Consider the following 15,205-nt stretch of genomic DNA (forward strand, 5'->3'; position numbering starts at 1 on the left):
GTGGCTCAGTTGGTTGGGCATCCGCCTTTGACTCAGGTCATGATCCCGGGGTCCTGGGATCGAGCCCCACATCGGGCTCCCTGCTCAGCAGGGAGCCTGCTTCTCGCTTTCCTCCCTGCTCGTGTTCTTTCTCGCTATCTCTGTCTTTCTCTCTCAAATAGATAAATAAAATATTAAAAAAGAAAAAAGAATTGTGTTGCTTAATTTCCAAATATGTGGGAACTTTCTGGATATCTTATTATTTAAAGTTTGGATGAAAAAGCAAGAATCAACATTATGCTCCTATAAGAGAAGCACTTTATGTATTTTTTTAAAAGAGAAGCACTTTAAATGTAAACACACAAATGCATTTAAAATACATATGTAACATATAAAACACTGCATAAGACAGCTGGTAGGGTTATATTAATATTAGACAAAGTAGACTTCAAGAAAATAGCTATTACCAGAGATAAGGAAGAATATTTATTAATGAGTCAATTCATCAAAAATACTAACATTAAATATTGTTATGGCCAGAAAGCATACTCTGTATGATTTTAATACTGTGGAATTTACTGAAACTTGTCTTATAGCCCTGCATATATGGTGTGCCTTGGCAAGTGTTTCACGTGCACTTGAAAAAAATGTGCGTTCGGCTGTTATTAGGTGCAGTGTTCTTTCTGTATGTCATTTAGGTCAAGTTGATAATGTTTAATTCTTCCATATCCTTACTGATTTTCTGATGGTTTGTTTTCTTAATGTTGTCCTATTTATTACTGAGAGAGGGGTATTAAAATCTCCAAGAATTACTGGGCATTTGTTAATTTCTCCTTTTAGAAAGTTCTGTCCATTTTTGCTTCATGTATTTTGAAGCTCTGTTATTATGTACGTGCACATTTAGGATTGTATGTCTTGATAAATTGGCTCATCATCACTAAATATTCCCTTTTATCTCTGTAACAGTCTTTTCGGGTTTTTTTTTTAAGTCTATTTTGTTATTAAATAACAAAAATTCAACAGTAAATTTTCAAGATCTAGTTGACTTTATTAACCAATTCACGAATTGGGCAGCATCCCATCTAGCAAGTAGAGAGGAGCTCCAAAGGGCTAGAGAAAGGAAAAGGTTTTTAAAGGTAACAAGGGTGGGGGGTGCCTGGGTGGCTCAGTCGTTAAGCATCTGCCTTTGGCTCAGGGCGTGATCCCAGGACCCTGTCGTTAAGCATCTGCTTTTGGCTCAGGGCGTAATCCCAGGGTCCTGGGATCGAACCCCACATCAAGCTCCCTGCTCCACTGGGAGCCTGCTTCTTCCTCTCCCACTCCCCCTGCTTGGGTTCCCTCTCTTGCTGGCTGTCTCTCTGTCAAATAAATAAATAAAATCTTTTAAAAAAATAAATAAATAAAGGTAACGAGGGAGCAGAAAAAGGAAATTATTAGCAAAGAATCCATTATTTTAGGCAAGGTTGCTCTCCTAAGGGGCACTGAAGGGGCCTCTCAATGAAGTCCTTAGTGCTGAGCAGGACATTCTCTTGTTAACTGGTTAAAGGTTACATTTCTGGGGGTTTAAAACAGCAGATGTGTTAGGTTTTAAGTCTTGTTTTACTGACTTGGGGCCTTAACCTAAATGATGCCATTTTGGGCCTGTGGTTTTGTTTTTAATATTATTATTATTATTATTATTATTATTATTATTATTATTATTATTATTTTAGTATCTACTTTTTTAAAAAAACATTTATGTTTATTTATTTGTCAGAGACAGAGAGAGAGAGTATAGAAAGTGGGGAGCAGCAGGCAGAGGGAGAAGCAGGCTCACTGCTGAGCAATGAGCCTGATGTGGGACTCAATCCCAGGACCCTGGGATCACGACCCGAGCTGAAGGCAGATGCCCAACTGACTGAGCCACCCAGGCATCCCTGTTTTTAATATTATTAATATAGCTCCACCAGTTTTCTCATGTGGCATTTGTATATTATCTCTTTTTATTTTAAAAAATTTGTATCTTTATATTTAAAGTGCCTCTCTTATAGACAGTGTATGGTTGAATCTTGCTTTTTCATACAAATTGACCAGCTATGTCTTTTAATTGGACTCCATTTACATTTAATGTAATTATTGATATAGTTGGGTTTAAATATGCCATCCTAGTATTTGTTTTCTTACTGTTCCTTTTGTTTTTAGTTCCTCTGTGCTTCCTTTCCTGCCTTCTTTTGGGTGATTGGAATACTTTTAGCTATACTTATTTGTTTTATTTCAAACAAAAATACTACTTCTTCATACACTTTCATTATGCAGATAATATCTTAGTTAAACTTATATTCAAGTTAGGGTATGCCAAAAGAGAGTGAAGAGAGGGTACACAAAGAGAGTGGAACCATCTGGTGGCAGAAATCAACTTTCTCTGTCAGAATTCTGTTTGGGGTTGACCCTGCCCATCTTTTCTTTTCCCATCACAAAATGGAACCATGACTTAGTAGACATGAAGCTAACATGATAGTCGTAACATCTCATTTGCCTCCACCAAAGAGCTTGCATTTAGCAGAGAAGGAAAAACAAACAAGAACGGAGATCTGCACTAGCTATTGAGTGCTTTGTTTCTCATCACACACTTTTAAAGCATTGTAATCCATGTAACCGGATTGCTGCCTTTTTACTATCACACTCTTCTGTCACTTCCTTCTTCCTCACTGTAAGGATCTTAGGAACCACCCTGAAAAATATGAAGTAGTTTCCTTCTAATTAAATTTGTCAGACAAATATCATTTTGGTATTATCAATCCAACAGTTAATTCCCAAGCAGCTTGGTGCAGCCCTTAGAAGCTTGCGATTTAGTTGAGAAGACATTTATATAATTTTGTTATGTATTTTTCTATATTGTATTTATTATATAAATGTATCATTTTTATATAATAAAAAGACAAAGAGCAATACAAGGCTGTGTGTGACTGTTACAGATAATACGTAAGTGAGGTAAGGTGTTTTTGTAGTTAATTAGAAAAACAGCTGCCTAAACAGCTGCCTATGGAGATTCTTGATCATTTATAGTGAAAGAAACTCATATCTTCCTTTTCCCTGTCTTCCTCTTCTCTATATAAGATAGATATAGATAAGTATCACATGATTATTTGAAGATTAAAATTTCATTTTGATTTGGCTTTCCTGGGTGGAAAACGTTTACCTCATTTTACACTTTTGAGCATGAATTGTCTCTTTCTAGGTATAATCAGTTTCTACTCTTCAGCATACAGATTTTATGAATAACAGTGCAGAAAGAGCTCTAAAAATAATTGTGCCAGTAAGTTTTGGTTATAGTCTTACGTGGAACACAGGCAGGAAATAAGAACAAAGGCCCCTCAGAGGAAGGGTAGTGGTTGGCAGAGCATTTAATCTCTGCCTCCACCAAGGAGCTTGCATTTAGCAGAGAAGGAAAAACAAACAAGAAAGGAGATCTGCACTAGCTATTGAGTGTTTCCTTTCTCATCACTGTTAGTTACATTTGAATGGAACCATTACGATCTTTTTGGTATATAACTAAACCTTTTTTTTTTTCCAAAAGGAAAATCTTGAATTTTATGTTTAAAAGCACAATGAGATGTTTTTGACATTCTGCAGTTCATTTTGGAAATCACTGTCTTAAAATCCATTGCCTTTCAGTAAGTTGGTAAAGGATGTACAATACATGTCATTTTTACACAAAATAGTACCTTAGGTAGTCTCTAACATGTATTATATCTACACACCTTTTAGCATCTGTTTCTACCTGGCAGCTTACAGCGTTAGGCTGAATGTTGTGACGAACAACTGAATGGGGATGAAATGCTGAGCAGTCTTACAATGGATTTTCATTAGAAAAAGTAAGCTCTTCAGAGCTTCTTTTTATACTTTTCCATAAGGATTATAAGCCAACATATTTGTCAGTGCATAATTAAGATGACATACTCTTTAAATATTTAAGTTCTTCCAGAAATTGGGATGGACTTGACTAACCAACTGATGATTCTTCTCTTGAGCCAAGATTGTATATTTTTTGTACGCAAAAATCTATTTTTACAAATGTATTACTCTTCTTACAAATATATGTGTACAGGGTTGTTAGAACTAAGAATTGCTGGATCATATCTTCAGTATTTACTTATTATTTGACTAAATTTCATACTGTTCAGCTCAGCCCAGAGAAGATTTAATAGGTTTGTTTTCTTATTCTGCTACTACTGTACTCAGGTTTTTGTTCTAGTGGTCATAAAATATTCCCAAGAAACATGTTCACTTAGAAGTCCCAAACCAAAATAATAAAATCACTTAAAAAAAAACTTCTAATACACAAAATTCAGATCCTAGGCTGACATGCTTTTGCTGTGTGCTAAAAATTAAATGAACAAATACTAAACAAAGCAAAGTTGGCCAAGGTTGTGACTTATGAAGAATGTCAGCCAGTGGTACACACTCTAAATATTCTTTTTCCTTCTCTTGGCCTGAAAATACTTCAGGACAGAAGCTGTCATGCCCACCTTTCATTTAAAAATGTTTAGTTTTCTTACTGGGTGTTTACCCCAAAGATACAGACGTAGTAAAGAGAAGGGCCATATGCACCCCAATGTTCATAGCAGCAATGTCCACAATAGCTAAATCGTGGAAGGAGCCGAGATGCCCTTCAACAGATGACTGGATTAAGAAGTTGTGGTCCATATATACAATGGAATATTACTCAGCTATCAGAAAGAACGAGTTCTCAACATTTGCTACAACATGGACAGCACTGGAGGAGATAATGCTAAGTGAAATAAGTCAAGCAGAGAAAGACAACTATCATATGATTTCTCTCATCTGTGGAACATAAGAACTAGGATGATCGGTAGGGGAAGAAAGGGATAAAGAAAGGGGGGTAATCAGAAGGGGGAATGAAACATGAGAGACTATGGACTATGAGAAACAAACTGAGGGCCTCAGAGGGGAGGGGGGTGGGGGAATGGGATAGGCCGGTGATGGGTAGTAAGGAGGGCACGTATTGCACGGTGCACTGGGTGTTATACACAACTAATGAATCATCGAGCCTTACATCGGAAACCGGGGATGTACTGTATGGTGACTAACATAATATAATAAAAAATCATTATAAAAAAAATGTTTAGTTTTCATGTCTTCTCTCAGGTTGTAAACCTTTTGGACCACTTTTTGGCTATTAGGTAAATAATACACTGTGTAATCCATACTGACTGATTAATCATTTGTAATTTTCCAGGTACTGATTCGGATGAATGTGATTTGGAGAAATTCTGTTTCCTGTCGAAGGATAAGAAATGTGCCACATAGATACCAAAGTGGTAATCACCCAGTGGTCCCTCTGGGATCAAGGATTTTAAGTGACCCAGCCAAAGTTTTTGAACATAACATGTGGTGAGTTATCTTTCCAGGTCTGATGTTATATATGTATACTAAACATTAACAGTGTTATTATTTTCATTTAGAGCCAAGAAAGGATTTTTAAAGTTGTCAAGGTCCCAAAGGCAGGGTCCTAACTTAAGTGTTGCCAATTCTGAATTTCTTTGCAAATGGAATTGATAAAATGACACTTCCCAAGTGTTTTCCTCAGCTTTGGGGTTCTTGGAGACCCTCCCTCCCCACCTCTGGTCCTGATTTGCCAGCATATGGTGGGAAGGGAGGCTCTTTTCTAGGTAGAGCCCTCCTCCTGCCCTGCAGGCCCTTCCACCTTTTACAAGTACTTGACCATCAGCAAATATGTATTCAGCATCTGCTGCTTACTGAGACCAAGGAAAACACACTGGTATGACCCTAGTCTGTGCTTTCAGGAAATCTGTACTCTATTTGGAAAGATAGTTATTTATAGGAAAAATTGATAATTAGCAATACATGGCAGCAAATTGTATGTGCCGAATGTGTTCTTATAAAGCGTATACACTGTATGTCTTACAAGAACAATTAAACAGTGCAAAACCACTCCTGTTTTGACATAGGAAGATTTATTTATTTTTTTCTTTTTTCAGTTTCCACTTTATTGATATATAAAGGAAGATTTCTTTAAGTGGAGAAATTGAGATCAGGATTATTTATTCTGTCTCCAGTACATAGTATGGTACCTGACACAAATATTTGTGAAATAATGATTTGGATAGTTCAGGCTGGAGTAAGGGCATTCTTGGTGGGTAGAAAGTCATAAAACACAGAGATAAAGAAGTATAAGGTATATGCAGAAGACCGTGAACAGGATAGGTTGCCTAAAATAATACTCTTCTAGGAAATTTGTAGGGATAAAGTTGGAATGACATAGGCCGGGTGTGGCAGTGGGGGCAAGATTGTGTGAATTCTTGAATTCACAGCTGAAGCGGAAGGCATTAAAGAGCCACTGAAGAGAAATGACATTATACATGGGCTATTAAGTACTGTGTATGTATTTGGTTGACAGTGTACTAACTAGACAGATCAGCAGGTGTAACTTAGAAGCAGGAAGGTGCCAATGAGAGAGATTTTGAAGGAAGAATAAATAGAACTTGATGCTTTTGTAGAAAGGAAAAGGAAACATTTGGCTGTGAAGTTTTGATTCTAGATGACTAATGGAAACTTACTAATTAGTTCCACATTATACAATATGTGGCCACTAGCCAGATGTGGTTATTGAGCACTTGAAACCTGATTAGTCTGAATTGAGATGTGCTGTAACATTTTGAAGACTTAGTACAGGCTCTCTCAGCCTTAGCGCCATCTTTTTGGAAACCTCTGCACCATGAGAGCCAAGTGGAGAAAGAAGCAAATGTGCAGGCTGAAGTGTAAAAGAAGAAAGATGAGGCAGAGGTCCAAGTAAACCTCTAGCTTGTGCACCCATGGAAGCCACAGGAGCAGAAATAAGGAAAGCCAGAGGCCGGAGACGCTGGTACAAATTGTTGAACTGCGTATCTACTTTCTAGAACAACCATCATCTGATCTCAAGGACTACCTTTGAGAGACCCACCTTGCTTATACCAAAACATTCCCTTTGGGTCCTTTGCCCTGAACCTGTGACTTTCAAGACTAATTCTGTTTTCATTTGTAGCAGAATATAACACATGTACAATAAATCATCTCTTCTGTCTTAGCTGAAGAAAAAAAAAGATGGTATAAAAAGAAAGGGTAAAATATATCATTAACAATTTTTATACTGAACTGCATGTTGATGATATTATTTTGGATATATTGAGTTAAAATATATTATTAAAATTTCATTTCTTTTAGCTTTTTAAAACATGGATACTTGAAAATTTTAAATTACATCTGTGGCTGACGTTATACTTTCTCAGACAGTTGCTGAATTAAACTACTTTGCCTGCCATCACCAATATGGACAGTTACAGTAGGCTGTGAGATCATGGCCAGGCAATTAAACCTCCACAGGAACTGCTGGTCCTAGGCAAGCTCTTCGTTCACCAATTTTTTGTTCTTCATTAGAGTTTAGTGAGTTAGCAATCTGTGTTCTCTTTTTCTGTCTACTTCACGAACTCTTTTGTTTAAGGTTCCTGCCTACCCATTTAAGTTCTGTTTTGTCATAGGTTCTCGGGGAAGCAAGGGTCCTATGGGTCAGTGCCCCTTAAGCACTGTGGGCTAGCTTTGGGATGCTGCACAAGAATCCCTTGGGAAGTTATTATTTCACTAGGTCTAGAGGCCCAGGAATTCATAATTTGAAAAAGCTCTTTTAGTAATTCTGTTGACCAGCCAGGTTTAGGAATCTTTGATCCAGTCCAGTGGTTTTTACACTTCTCTTTAGCAGTAGAATTTTTTTCCGAGTGAAGTCCTAACATGGAATCCCAATATTTAAAAGGTAAAAACAAACCTGGTCTTAATGAAGTAGGTATAGAGGCCTGGGGCATCAACAGCTCCCCCTCCCATTTCTCCCCTCACCCCCTCACTGTAGCAGCTTCATGGATTTTTAGGGTTCTGTTGATCAAAGTTTGAAAAACCTTGTCTAGTCCCGATAGCTATCCTCCACAGCATACCCCCTTAAAGGGTATGCAGCCTGTGCCAGGATACTTGTAGTGAACTCTCTCCAAAGGCAGATTCATACTGTAATAATAAAAATAATTTCCTCCAAACGAAGAGGAAAGTATTTGCTTCCTGTCATCTCCTTAATTACCTGTTGTTTTGTTTCATTTTGGGGGGGGGGGTTGGTTTTGTGTTTGTTTGTTTTCTTCAAAGAGAAGATTTTTAAATTAAACTGAAAACCAGAAGACTGGTTGACTTTCCCCTTCCTTCAGGTCCACAGTTCTGTCCAAAAGTTCTGACTTCCTTATTTTCTCCTTTGTATTTGAGAATAATGTTTCCTCTCTTGCTGAATTTTGATTTTTAAAAGATGTTTCTAGAAAACTACTATACCTGTCAGTTTTCTCTCAGAGATGTAGAATTGTCTACAATTTATTTTTCCGTTTAGCCTCTAGTTTAGTTAGTACTATTTCTATATGGCTTTCTTTTTAATAAAAATATTTTTTGAGGAAAAAATAAGGGTACCCATTTTTTATTCAGTTTCTAATATCCTGAGAAAGAATTGCCCTCCAGATCCTGTATATTTGGGTTACTAGTATTTACATCTCCCTATAGTCTTTTTTTAAATAATTTAGTGAAGTGAATTTCACATAACATGAAAGTAACTGTTTTAAAGTAAACAGTTTAGTGGCACTGATTAAATTCATGATTTTATGTAACTAACACCTGTGTCTCATTCTAAACATTTCCATCAATCCCAAGTAAAGTCCCTTACCCATTAAGCGGTTTATTTTCATGCTACCGTTCCCCAAGCCCCTGGCAATCACCAGTCTGTGTTCTAGCTCCATGGATTCACCTCTTCTGGATAGTTCATATAAGAAGGATCTTATAATATGTGACCTTTTGTGTCTGGCTTCTTTCACTTAGCATAATGTCTTGGAGGTTCATCCACATTGTAGCCTGTGTCTCTACTTCATTTCTTTTGATGACTGAATAATATCCCATTTGTGTATATACCACAACTGGTTTATTCATTCATCCACTGACGGACATTTGGGCTATTTCCACCTTTTGGCTCTTGTAATTAGAGCTGCTGTGAACATGCATGTACATGAACTTGTTTGAGTCTTTGTTTTCAGTTCTTTGAGGTATATACCTAGGAATGGAATTTCAGGGTCATATGATAATTCTGTGTTAACTTTTTGAGGGATTGCCAAGCTATTTTCCACAGTGACTGAAACATTTTACATTCTGCTTAAAGTCTTTTAATTATACTTAGCACAATTTTTAATTTGGGGGAGCAACTGATGTAAAACTATATTCAGAATGCTTTTAAGACGTGTTACCAGAGATCTGTCTATAGTCAGCAAATTACAGTTACTTGGAAAAATCATTCCTTATTTTACACTGCTCCTGGTTTAAGTGTGTAGTTATTTTTCAGAAGATCCCTGAAATTTATAAGGAAGTAATAAACACTTATATAATTATATGACTAAATCAGCTAGGCCAGTGGCTTTCAAGCCTTTTAGCATGATCCACAGTAAGAGGTACAGTTTATATCATGGACAGGTAACATGTACACATAACATATACACATATATGAAACAGGAACAAAAGCTTCTTGTACAGTTTTACCATGTGAGACATTCACTAATAGCTTCCATTTGTTCTACTCCATTTCTGTTTCTTTCTCATTTTAAGTGTTGGTTAGATTAATGAAGTTGACTTCATGACTCACTAAAATGATCATGACCTTTAGTTTAAAAAATACTGAGCTAAACCATTCTCTGTAGATCCAGCATAGGACCTGTATGCTGCAACATGACTTCCTATTTTAAATAATAGACTATTTACAGAATTCCAATAGAGTTTAGCTATCAGGATATCTTTCTTATTATATGGTCTGAATTTTCCTTATGTATTATCTGATTCCTCTTACCTTGTTTCATACATAGTTCTTTAATGCAGTTAATAAATATTTTCTTTATCTGTCTCCATTATAACATTTGTCATGAGAAGTAGTCTAAATGTTGAGAGCACTGACTGACTAGTTGTCTAACCTTGGGAAGTTACTCTGTGCCTTGGTTTCTTCATCTTTAAAATGGGATAATAATAGTATTATCTACCTCAAAAGGCTATTGTAAGGATTAAATTAATATATATAATATAAAAGATATGCACATAGTAAATAAGTAATGCATAAGAATTAGCTATCATATTATTATTATTTTCTAACATGTACTTAAGTTACTTATGTGTCTGTTTTTTTGTCATTATTAGATTGTATGATGTTTCAGAGTCTTCTTCATTTATATCTGTTTCACAGCTATATTCCCCATATAATACACACCCAATAAGTATGTTTGAATAAGTGAATGAATATGAAGAAATACAAGATCCAGTTCATATCTACTGGAAGTGTACAGCTAGACTGAGAGTTAGTATAATGGCTAAATATGGGTTTCTGAATCCAAATAATCTGGATATGAATCCTGACTCTACCCCTTTGCAGCTGTGTGAACTTGAGCAAGTTCCTTCATGGGTATTACAAGTATTAAAGGCAATAAATGTTTAGGACTCTTAGTAGTAGTAAGTGTTCACTGAAATAAGTGTTCTTGTTATTATTAGATGGAGAATTGAGATATAGACCAATGAATGAATAAACAGTATAGAGTATGTAAGGTCATACAGTGAAGGAGGTGAAGAACACAGAAATGACCTTCAGAACAGGAAGAGATTCCTGAGATGAGGATGTAAGAAAAGTCAGCAAAACTTCATAGAGTAGGTAGGATTTAACCTGGATGCTGAAGGATGAGGAGTTTTTGAATAGTGAAGACTATTTGTTCTGGACAAGTGGTAGCATGAGCATTTGAAAATACACAAAGTTTATTCCAAAGCAAACAAATGGACCACCCCAATTGAAAGAGAGGTTTTGTATTTTGAAAGCGGGTAAGTGATGTGACAAAAGAAGTATTTTAAGAGAACTAATCAGGCTCTGTTGTTCAGGATATTTAGAATTATCCATCATTGAACATGAAGTGATATCTTTTATCCCCAGCATTTTTTGTATATTGACATATACCCATCACTAGATTAAGTTCTCTGGAGGACTTAAGAGAGGAAATGATTACTGGTCCAAAGGAACTCCAACCCATTTCACTAAGAAGCCTGAACCTTCCAGATAAAGAAGATGGGATGAATCTGAAAAACAAAGTGTTCCTCCTCCAACAAAAGGAATAAGAAGTAGTAAAAGCAAACAAGAACTATTACCAACAGCAACCACAAAAGTCCATAAACGTGGAAAATGAATGATCAAGGAAAGAATTTGTAGATTCATGTGTGGCTCAGCGTGGCTCCTAACCTCACCTTCATCTCTCAGAAGCAGTACCAGGAAAAGAAGGTCAGCTGACAGATCATTACTAATACTCATTAGCAGCCCAGGCAAAGGTTGAGAAAGAACCCTTGAAAATACATGGCTTTGCCTATGGCGGCAGAATTTAAGGTCTTAGCAGAGCAGGAAAAATACTGAGGTTCACCATTTTCCAGGGTACCATGCTGAATTGAGAGAACCATCCCAAGCCTAAGGAATAGGAATAGGACACATCTTAACTAGATAAGTGAAACGTAACGTAGGACTTAATGAATCTCAAAAAATAAAAATAAAAAGAGAGAGAAAAAGGAAGGAAGGAAAGGAAGGGAGGGAAGAAGGGAGGAGGAAAAGAGAAAGCAGATTCAGACCTTTATAAAGATTGTCCAATACCCAGTGGCGTTTCCCCCTTCTCTCCTACCTCTACCACCCTCAGAATATAGGAAAGTGGAGGGGCGCCTGGGTGGCTCAGTCAGTTAAGTGTCTGACTTTGGCTCAGGTCTTGATCTCAGGGTCCTGGGATGGGCCTGTGTGGGGCTCCCGCTCAGTGAGGAGTCTGCCTGTCCCACTCTGCCCCTCCCTCCACTCATGTTCTCTCTGTTGGTTGTGCTCTCCCTCTCTCAAATAAATCAAATTAAAAAAAAATATATATATATATATATATATGAAAGTAGAGAAAATATATAATACTAAGCCTTCAAACTACAGTTTACAGAGAAAGATAAGTCTCTGAGTAAGGTTGCGTGTCAAGGAAATTTATCTGCAGAAAAACAGAAAAGGAAAGAAGAAAGGAGGGAGAAAATTTTGGTCTCAGAACCCCTTTTCACACAAATCTTTGAGGATCTGAAAAAACTTATTTATCTGAATTGTATCTATTGATTTTTTCCTTATTAGAAATTAAACTGAGACATTAAAATATTTAATTCATTATAAAACAATAATAATCCATTGCATGTCACATAAATTACATATTTTAATGAAAATATCTATTTGTTTCCCCAAAAGAGTGGCATTGTTTTATTTTTTTTTAAGATTTTATATATTTGACAGAAAGAGAAAGAGCACAAGCAGGGGGAGCAGGGCAGGCAGGGGGATAGCAAGAAGCAGGTTCCCTGCTGAGCAGGGAGCCCGAGGCAGAGCTCAATCCCAGGACCCTGGGATCATGACCTGAGCCAAAGGCAGCTCCTTAACCAACTGAGCCACCCAGGCGCCCCATCTTCAATGCTGGATTAATGGAAAAAGCTGGATACTCGTCTTTGCTTCTGCATCCCATCTGTTGTGATAAGTTGCTTAGGTTGAAGTATATGAAGAAAATTTGGCCACACACAGATATGTGCTAGTAAAGGAGAGGAGTTTTTTAATAGCATTTTAAGATAATTGTAGGTATATTTCCTGATATTACACTAAACCTCAGCAGTGGGAGTTTCTTAGTTGCAATATGGAATATGAAACCATATCTATTATATTTCATTGATACATCCTGCACTTTGGGTATTTTACCTCTGCATCATTTTATAACATTCATTATGCATGGATAATTTGGAAAATTTTGATTCCCTGTTTAAATCTTTCAAATATTGACACATTTTATTATACAGTACTTAAAAATCACTTTTGTAATACCACACTATTCTCATTAGGAAAATCTCTAAGTTTTGGGAAGCTATCAATTCGTGGTGGTAGACACCACTTTTCAAAATACTAATTTTTGCTTTAAAACACAAAATTTATCTTTGGTGGCAAAAATTGTCATTTATTTCCTTAAAGTGTAGGCTCATTTCTTTTTTTTTTCTTTTTCTTTTCCTATCTTTTTTTTTTTTTTAGAGCGGGACAGAGAGGGAGGGGAGGGGCAGAGTGAAAGGGAGAGAAAGAATCTTAAGCAGGCTCCACCCCCAGTGCAGAACCTGATGCAGGGCTTAATCCTACCACTCTGAGAGCATTATCTGAGCCAAAATCAAGAGTCGGACACTTAACCGACTGAGCCACCCAGGCATCCCTCAATTTACTTACTTTTAAGACGTGCCAGATAACCCAAGTCTGAATAACTATAATTTGTCTACAGTTGCTCTTTCAACTAAAAATAGCATTCTCCGAAAAAAAAAAAGCAGGTAATTCAGTTCACAGTGCAAACAATCATATAAGTGCTTTTCTACAAGTCAGTCATCGTACTTCAGAATGTAGCAAAAGTCCTTTATGCGTGCCTCCTATTTTGTTTGAATATTAAACATTATGTTACCCAAGGGTCAATATTTTATAAAATAGTTTTTGCTGATTTATCAGCCACTTCTTCAGTGAATTAGACTTTTTAAACAAAAATTGGTAAATTCTTTACCACCCACTGGTTGGTGGTCTAGAATCAATGACCACTGGTACATTTTGGTGCCACTGTCTTGTTTCATACTGGGCAGTTGCACTTTGTTGCACCACCATTGTTTTTATACTATCAGTGCAAATGTCAATACAGTGAAAAAGGCAAATAGCAGCATATATAGAATAGTTTTGACTTAGTGAACCACCGGAAAGGGTGGACAAAACTTTGAAACCATAGTCCTAGGATTACAGTGTTACTGTAATTATCTTAAGTTACTTCCTCAACTTGATACAGTCTGCTCAGAATTAATATTGTGAGGGGCACCTGGGTGGCACAGTTAAGTGTCTGACTCTTGGTTTTGGCTCAGGTCATGATCTCTGGGTCCTAGGATTGAGCCCCGTATCGGCTCCGCACTCAGTATGGAGTCTGCTTGAGACTCCTTATGCCTCTCTCCCTCCCCACCATGCTCTCTCTCTCTTAAAGAATAAATAAATCTTGGGGCGCCTGGGTGGCACAGCAGTTAAGCGTCTGCCTTCGGCTCAGGGCGTGATCCCAGAGTTGTGGGATCGAGCCCCACATCGGGCTCCTCTGCTATGAGCCTGCTTCTTCCTCTCCCACTCCCCCTGCTTGTGTTCCCTCTCTCGCTAACTGTCTCTATCTCTTTCAAATAAATAAATAAAATCTTTTAAAAAAAAAAAGAATAAATAAATCTTAAAAAAAGAATTAATATTGTACTACATAATATAAAATGTAAGAAGATTACAATAATATGATTCTACTTACCCATTCAATCTGTGTTATACTGTTGCCATATAGTTTACTTCTATATATGCTGTAAGCTCTAGAATTCATTGTTAATATTTTTGCTACATATAGTTAGTAATTTTTTTAAGAAATTAAGAAAAAGTATAAAAACATTGTCTTTTATAGTTACCACATATTTATCATTTCTGGTCTCTTTATTCTGCCCTATGCATCTGAGTCTCCATCTAGTACCATTTTCCTTTAGCCTAAAGAACTTTCTTTAACATTTCTTGTATTATCGATTCTGCTGGCAACGAATTCTTTTAAATTTTGTTTATCCGAAAATGTTTTTATTTTTAAATTCTGAAAGATATTTTCACTTCATATAGAATTCTAGATTGACAGACTTTTTTCTTTCAGTACTTTAAAGATGTCATTCATTTGTGTTCTGCCTCCATTGTTTCTAATGAGAAGTCAGCTGGTGTTTGCATTGCTTTTGGCCTGTCTATAATAGTTCCTCTTAATATTTCTTTTTATCTTTGATTTTTAGCAGTTTTCTGTGTATTTATCATGCCTTGGATTTGCTTTGCTTCCTGGATTTATTTTTTTTAATCAAATTTGGAAAAACTTTAGTCAGTGTTTCTTCAGGTTTTGTTTTTGTTTTTGTTTTTGTTTTCTTATTCACTCTGTCTCTTCTATTATTGGGCCTTCAACTTGTGTGTTTCTTAGACCCAATTGATATCATCCCATAGATTATAAAGACTTGTACATTTTTTTCCAATTTTTTTTCTCTGTTCTCAGTTTGGATAATTTCTACACCTTCAAGTCTTTAAGTTCAC

At 36.5% G+C, this 15,205-nt stretch overlaps 1 protein-coding gene across 6 annotated transcripts in view; it reads left to right on the forward strand.

Moving 5' to 3' along the window:
* METTL8 (methyltransferase like 8) overlaps nucleotides 1-15,205 on the forward strand; it is a 90,145-nt gene that overhangs the window by 31,082 nt on the left and 43,858 nt on the right. For all 6 annotated transcript variants that reach the window (XR_005838511.1, XM_040643998.1, XM_040643983.1 and 3 more), the window contains one exon: nucleotides 5,219-5,373. Coding sequence is in view for 5 of the 6 variants with exons in the window: in XM_040643983.1 (XP_040499917.1) it covers nucleotides 5,219-5,373 (155 nt within the window). In the remaining variant the exon portion in view is untranslated. The remainder of the gene's footprint in view (nucleotides 1-5,218; nucleotides 5,374-15,205) is intronic.

The sequence above is a fragment of the Ursus maritimus genome, unplaced genomic scaffold (genome assembly GCF_017311325.1).
Source record: "Ursus maritimus isolate PB19 unplaced genomic scaffold, ASM1731132v1 scaffold_1, whole genome shotgun sequence".
Taxonomy (NCBI): domain Eukaryota; kingdom Metazoa; phylum Chordata; class Mammalia; order Carnivora; family Ursidae; genus Ursus; species Ursus maritimus.